Here is a 7,761-nt window from a genome sequence, read left to right on the forward strand (position 1 = left end):
GAACCTTAAGCACTGTGTCGGATTTAATACACTGATAATATCTCTGGCATGTATGTGCTATATTTTAGACTTTTATAACCCTTCATAAATTTGAGGTAAATGTGGGGAGTAGCAGAAAAATAGTGATACATAAATTGCCATGACTAAGTCTCATGATTTTGTGTGTGTGACTCCTGAAATGAAATTGAAATTTAGCTCAACCTTAGACTTGATTTTCTCATGAGTGTAATAAAGTGAGTAAGAGCACCTTCAGTCTGCATTGCCCTATATATATATTTTTTAACTTACTGGACGGACTTTGAAAAAAAAATTAACAACTTGCTTGGGCACGCTAGAAAGCATACCTTAAGTGTATTTAAACTGAGACGCATGCATGGCTTATGAATTTTCCTTTAAAAAGAAGTTTAGAACTCAAAGTGAAAGTGAGAAAAGAACAGGTTGTGCATATTCACTATGCTGCTCTCCTTGCATCTTCCCCTACCTTCACTCAGACAGCATTCCCAACCCCGCTCCCAGACAGTTCTGATTACAGGAGCAGCTGCCATGCTGAGAAAGACATACATAGTCAGTGTGAAGGCGGGTCTTATGGACAACACATTTTTACAACATAAACACGAATCTGCTTAGTCTTTACACCATAGACAAGTGGGTTTAGAAATGGAGGTACCAGCATGTAAATGCTGGAAAACAAGATATGGATGTAAGGGGGGATGTGAGAACCAAACCTATGGGTGAAGAAGGAGAAGAAGCCAAGAATGTAGAACTGGAGGAAGACACATATGTGAGCAATGCAGGTACCGAATGCCTTTGATCTAGCCTCCTTCTCAGGCAGACAAAAAACCGTGATGAATATCTGTACGTAGGACAAAGTGATGAATGTGAGGTCAAATATAGTCACACTGAAGGCTACAAGCAAGCCATAAATCTTGTTCACACTGATGTCTCCTGCAGCTAGTTTCACAACGGCCATATGCTCACAGTAGGAATGGGCAATGACAGTGGTATAGTAAAACTGAAACCGGTACTTTATCAGTAGTGGGCCCGGGAAAACAAAAATGGCAGCCCTGACTATTACCAAAGCTCCTACCTGACTGACAAGCTTGTGGGTGAAGATGGTGCTGTGCCTTAGTGGGTAGCAGATGGCCACGTAACGGTCCAGGGCCATTGCCAGCAGGATGCCCGATTCCACACATTGAAACCCGTGAATAAGACACATTTGCAGCAAGCAGGAATCAAAATAAATGTCGTGCAAATGAAACCAGAAGATTCCAAGCATCTTGGGCATAATACAGCTGGCAAGTGCAATATCTGTGGCTCCAAGCATGCCTAAAAAAATGTACATGGGCTCATGGAGGCTGCGTTCTAACTTGATAACAACAAGAAGCAACACATTTCCAATCATTGCAATAATATACATGGCACAGAATGGAATCCCAATCCAGCACTGCACAGACTCTAATCCCGGAATTCCAATGAGTGTCAGCACAGAAGGCGTGAAGGCTGTGATATTGGACAGCGGCATAGTGCTCACACGCTACCTGATGCCAGCACGTTTCTTGGTCAGTGTTCCTGTTCCTCTTGTTCTTCCTTTTGTATCCAATGTCTGATTGGAGAGAACTCCAATCACCGATGCATACCAATCACATTATTGACAGGAGAACATTGGAGCAGGCAGACAGGCACGTCCCTGCTTTCAGGGAGGGCATCTGTGAGTTTGAGAACTAGAATCTTCAAGGAGGTATGGAGCAGCTCCTCATTCACCTGTGATTTCCTTTGCGTTCCTGTGGACACAACATTAGACTCGTTTATTGTCATTGAAAATGGGACTCTGTGCCGCGCATAGGTTGTATTTCACAATCCAGCTACTCTGCTAAAAGCTCTGTTCTTCCCAATGATCTTTAAGCCAAGAGTGCGCCATTTGGACCTGCAAAGTCTCAGATTCTGAAAGGATATTCACACCAAAGTACTTCACAAAAGATTAGGCAGGAATGTTGTCCCTTGTACTTGTTTTGAAGTCCATGCATTTTTGTGGTGTGTGGGCTAGAGAGCCTTCTACTTCTACAATTTCAGCAATGTTATTTGTTCCTTTGCTTATATTTCTAGTAATAGAAATGTTAAAAATTCTAAATGCTGATTTAAAATAGCCAGAGAGGAGAAATCCCTGAGACAAGACTACAAAACAGCAATGTTCAGAGCAAGAGGCCTCTCGGTGGATTCTACATATCAGCTGCCGGAATTGTGATTGACAATTTGGTTTGCAGTTGCCCTTGCATGACCTGTTTAGGAAGACAGGCTCTTCAATTTTATTGAAATACAGCTAATTTGCAAGGCACATAGCATGCTGTGAGCTTGATTACAACATTGATGGACAGAAAATACAGATTTGAAAGGACAGATTCCTCCAAGTGTTACCTATGGAACCTGGCAAAGAAGACGAGGGATAGATTTGGGGAAACCAGAAATAGTTCAGTAGAGGTTGGCAGAACAGCTGCAGAGAATGAATGCCCTTCTCCATCTCAATGTTAACTAAAGTCTCTGAAAACCCCGGCTCCTGTGCCTTACATGAACATCGTTAAAGCAGGATCAACATTTTAAAATACACATTTTTGAATCAAACAATTATCAAAGTGTGCTTTGGAGAACTGTTTTTGTATGACTGTATCAAATTAGTAGGGTTGTTTCAGTTTTCCTAGATTTCCAATGAAGTTTCTGTAAGTCAGCCAGCTCCTGAATCAGCTACCCTTATTCTCCTTACAGCAGTACTTATCCCTTAGAAACAGCATCAATGCTAGATCTCAGCAGTTTGCATCAGTTTATGTTTACTTCAGCTTACATCAGCTAATCTAATGGTGATAGCCATACTGATCTAAGTACCGATCTAAGTGCGGATTTGTTGCCCAATGCCTAATCCTGTTACATTTCCATTTGTAGGTTACTATTACTAATGAAGGCTATTTTTTACTCCTCCAAAGACTGTTAGAAAGACAATGGAATCCTTTCAGAAAAATGACACTGAGTGATTTACGAATGAGGAGCTGACAAGTGGGCATTCCTAACAGGCACAGCTAGAGGAGCAGGAAGGAGGGGAAGCATGAGCACCGGAAGAGTTGATGTAATCATTGTTGCTGAGGAAGCTTGTCATGACCGCCTGGGGGCCTAAACTTAGGAAGACTGAGACTTACTTTAGCTGGTTTTGCAGTTGGGGTTTGCTTTACCAAATACTTGAAAACTGTTCTGTTCTTCATGTCGCTTTTAATCATTCATTCTTTTGTCTGGGGTTGCAATTTCATCTCCTAAAACACTGTGTTCTGTAACCTCTGTGGCAGCACCTGGTCAAAGTAAGAAACTCGAAAGCTCCTGATGAAGGAAATTTCTTGCCAGAACAGTGCACAGTAGCCATCTCTGGGGTTTCTTCAGATAGCCTCTCCCTAGGATGCAGATATTCTCCTTCTGTAACTCCAGGACCGTACTGCTGCGCTCACTCTAAAAAAGGCTTACATCGAGGCCAGCTCACATGTAGACACAAGCAAAACTTTCCGAGGGCAAATTGTAGAAGAAAACAGTGAGCCTCCTTTATTAATATCCCCTAAAAGACGTGTGGACGAGTTGCAAACATGGAGTGGGGAATTTCCTAGTCATTAGTGCGAACCTTGAGGGATTCCACAGATTTATGTCAGTTCTCTTGGGTTCATCCACATTTAATATTCTTGCAATTATTTCTACCATTACAGATACCTCAGTTTTGCCATTCTATGTTATAGCATAAATACACAAAAGCTGGCATGCTCAAGATATTTCAATACTCATATTTTTTTCCGTATGTCCTAGCCCCATACCAGAGGTTATTTGTAGTATTATCTTTATTGTGAGAACAGATTAGACAGGGTGATACGTTCCAGCCCTTTGACAGGATTTTTTCCTGCCTCTGATTGGTTGTTATTGCAACTCTCTGATTCTTATGCCAACCTCCTGACTGGATATATTAGTTCTAGACCTCTGCTTATTACTACATGCACTGCTCCTCACCTGACTGATAGACACTTTGAAGTATAAAAGACTCCATACTTTAGCCGCTAAGCCACTGCACCAAGCCCACATTCCCTACTTATTGAAAAAGGTGGAGCAGTGGACACAGGCCCTGTTGTAAAAGGAGAATAAGGCAGCACATTTGCTGCTGTAGCAGAAGAACAGAACTAACTGGACAACAGCCCCAAACAAACGATGACAGCAAATAGTTTTGGTGAATGGAGCCAATGGACATGGGGAGGGTGACACCATCTTTGGATCAGTGAAGTTGGCAGCATTTCAGAACTATCCAAACCACTAGGAAAGAACCCATGGAATACGTATACATTGAGACACTGGGTTCACATGAGCTGGCTGTTTCTCATCCCTGCGCACTGGGGTGTGCGGAAAATTGTGAGTGGTATTCCCCTTTGTTTCTCCCCTTACCCCAGTAACAACAAGAAGTAGCAAATTTGGAAGCAATTAATTCACTCGATTTCCCTAAACCTTGATCCTTCCCACCCTGATCAACCATGTAATCAGTATTTTTAAAAATAATGAATCATTAAAATAAATAAATAAAAAGAAAAGACTCCACACTGGGATTGGCATTTTTGGATACCATCTTTTTGATGGGCTGCAGCAGGAGACTTTCCACGTACATAAATGATGCCTTGCTCTGTCTCTATTTCCTTAGGAATTTTTCAATATCAGACAAGATCCGAGGTTATGTCTGTCATCCCAGAGTAATCATCAGGATCAGGACGATTATAAGATCAGAATTTAATGTCTAAAGATGAGAAAGGAAACTCAGCTGTATAGTGTAAGGACCATAAGATACCTACTTATTTTATGTCTGATCTCGTTTCTCAAGTCAACTCATCTCTTTTTCTTGTCACTTTTGTTTTCATGTATCACTACACATTTATTTATTGTATCAGCCTCAGTACTCTTGAGAGGAAAGTACTAGACAGCGGCAACTAGAAAGGAAAATATGGGTGGAGATGCTCAGTGTAGACCCAGAGTCCAAGAAAGAAAAAACTTTGGGAGTGTGAGGATGGAACTTGTTCTCTACCTTTTCTCAGGTAATGAAAGCAAATTATCCCTCTGTGAACACACCTGCTCTTTCTCTGGTGCTTCTCTGGCATCACTTCCTTATTGGAGAAAGAGCTGCCCACGCACTCAGTATTTCCTCCACCCACTAGATAAGTGTACCTTTTCTTGTTCTAGTCAGGTAGTTTTGATTATTTGATTCTTTATCGATTTCCCAAATTATTTGCTAACACTAACCCTCACAAATCAACATGCTTCAGATGCACAAATAACTTGGGTTAAATATGGACTCCATGCTTGCTCTTTGAAATGAGTATCCTTGTTCTCCATTGTAATTGCAAGCTCATAGCATGACACAGATGAGAAATGCATACTTCTAACACAACAAACTTTTTAGAACCAGTTTACGTTTTATTTTTAGAAGTTGGTAATTATTCCATGGAGTAGATGAACCAAAGCTTTCTTATCCAATCTTCTGCTGATGGGCATTTCGGTTGCTTCCATGTTTTTGCAATTACTGATTGTGCTGCAATGAACATAGGGATGCATGTTGGTTTGTCGTAAAACAGGTGTTTTGGATATATTCCTAGGAGTGCTATTGCTGGGTCATATGGTATGCAGATTTTGAGTTGTTTGAGTGTTCTCCAGACTGATTTCCATAGAGGCTGTACCAATTTGCAGCTCCACCAGCAGTGGAGTAGGGTTCCCTTTTCCCCGCATCCTCGCCAGCAAGCGTCGTTGGTGTTCTTGTTTATGTGGGCCAATCTTGCTGGTGTTAGGTGGTACCTCATCGATGTTTTAATTTGGATTTCCCTTATTGCTAGGGAGCTGGAACATTTTTTCATATGTTTGTTTGCCATTTGGACTTGTTCCTTTGTGAAATGTTTGCCCATTTCCCGTGCCCATTTCTTGAGTGGCTTGTTTGTTTTGGTTTTTTGGTTGTTTTGAAGTTCTTTGTATATCCTGGAAATTAGCCCCCTATCGCCTATATCGTGTGCAAAGATCTTCTCCCACTCTGTGGGTTGCTTTTTTACTTTGTTGATTGTTTCCCTTGCTGTACAGAAGCTTCTTAGTTTGATGAGGTCCCATTTGTTTATTCTGTTCTCAACTGCTATTGCTTTTGGTGTCCTTCTTAGAAAGTCGGAACCTACTCCTAGGTCTTGCAGGGTATTTCCTACATTTTCCTGCAAGAGTTTGAAGGTTTCTGGATGTAGGTTTAGGTCTTTTATCCATGTAGATTGGATCTTGGTGTATGGTGATAGATGTGGGTCTATCTTTTTGTTTCTACAGGCTATCAGCCAGTTGTCCCAACAACATTTACTAAAGAGGCCTTCCCACTTGCTTGAGTTGTCATTGGTCTTTTTGTCAAAGATTAATTGGCTGTATTTGTGTGGGTTCCCTTTTGGTGCTTCTATTCTATTCCATTGATCTTCCTTTCTGTCTTTGTGCCAGTACCAGGCTGTTTTGATAACCACTGCTCTATAGTATGTCCAGAGGTCCGGGATTGTGATTCCCCCTGCTAACTTCTTATTTTTCAGGATGGTTCTAGCTATTCGTGGTTTTTTGTGTTTCCAGATGAACTTTTGAATCATTGTATCCAGTTCCGTGAAGAATGTTTTGGGCAATTTGATTGGAATTGCATTGAAAATGTATATTGCTTGTGGTAGTATAGACATTTTAATGATATTGATTTTGCCTATCCAGGAGCACGGGATGTTATTCCATCTTTTGAGGTTTTGTTCAATTTCCTTTTTAAATAGTTTGTAGTTTTCTTCGAGTAGGTCTCCTACGCTTTTGGTTAAATTTATTCCCAAATACTTCATACTTCTCTCTGCTATTTTGAATGGTATCCTGTTGGTTAGATCTTCTTCCATCTTGGTGTTATTTGCGTACACTATGGCTGTTGATTTTCGTTCGTTAATTTTGTACCCCGCCACTCTACGAAACTCTCGTATAAGTTCTAGCAGTTTCTGTATTGAGTCTCCTGGTTTTTCTATGTATAGGATTATGTCATCTGCATATAGTGAAAGCTTGACTTCTTCGTTTCCTATACGTATGCCTTTGATTTCTTTTTCTTGTCTTATGGCCTCTGCAAGTACCTCTAGGACTATGTTGAATAGCAGTGGTGATAGTGGGCACCCTTGTCTTGTTCCAGATCGCAGTGGGAAGGGTTCTAGCTTTTCTCCATTCAGTATGATACTGGCATTGGGTTTAATGTAGTTCTTTGTGGCTAAATGGGCCCAACTGGAAACTATAATGCTAAGGGAAATGAGTGAATCCCAAAAGATTAGATACCACATGTTTGCCTTGATTTAACCTGTAATTTTTGTATGGTTGTTTGTTATTTTTTGAACCTGTCATTGATACTGTCTCAACCCAGATGTTTCGAAGAATGGAACTTGCATTATTTTTAACATATTGTTTACCCAATACTATGTCAATTAATTCCATAATGTTGTATATTGATACTGAGGCCTTGTTGGGGCTTTTAACTGACCGGATCTTTACTCTGTTAGACCTATCTTCAGACCATAGAAGGTCTCCCCAAGAGGCCACTGAACTTATCTGGACAATAAGACGCTGAACTTTATGCTAGGCATGTGTTTGCAAGCAATGAATCTCAACTGAACTTGAACTATGGTTATGCAACAAGGTGGAGGAATCCACCATGGGGGGAGGGGTATGGGAGGGGTGGGGGGAATC

The 7,761-nt window shown here is 41.0% G+C and overlaps 1 protein-coding gene across 1 annotated transcript; it reads right to left on the reverse strand.

Moving 5' to 3' along the window:
- Positions 1 to 583: 583 nt before the first annotated feature.
- On the reverse strand, positions 584 to 1,522 carry LOC121145280 (olfactory receptor 52A1-like). Its single transcript, XM_040964009.1, has one exon. The coding sequence runs from the start codon at positions 1,520 to 1,522 to the stop codon at positions 584 to 586; it is 939 nt and encodes a 312-aa protein (XP_040819943.1).
- Between the last annotated feature and the right edge of the window lie 6,239 nt (positions 1,523 to 7,761).

The sequence above is a fragment of the Ochotona curzoniae genome, unplaced genomic scaffold (genome assembly GCF_017591425.1).
Source record: "Ochotona curzoniae isolate NIBS_2020 unplaced genomic scaffold, NIBS_Ocur_1.0 scaffold_3223, whole genome shotgun sequence".
NCBI classification, from domain to species: domain Eukaryota; kingdom Metazoa; phylum Chordata; class Mammalia; order Lagomorpha; family Ochotonidae; genus Ochotona; species Ochotona curzoniae.

What these genes read in the sequence shown, in the direction of transcription:
- LOC121145280 (XM_040964009.1), bottom strand. Translation starts at nt 1,522, where the DNA reads ATGCCGCTGTCCAATATCACAGCCTTCACGCCTTCTGTGCTGACACTC.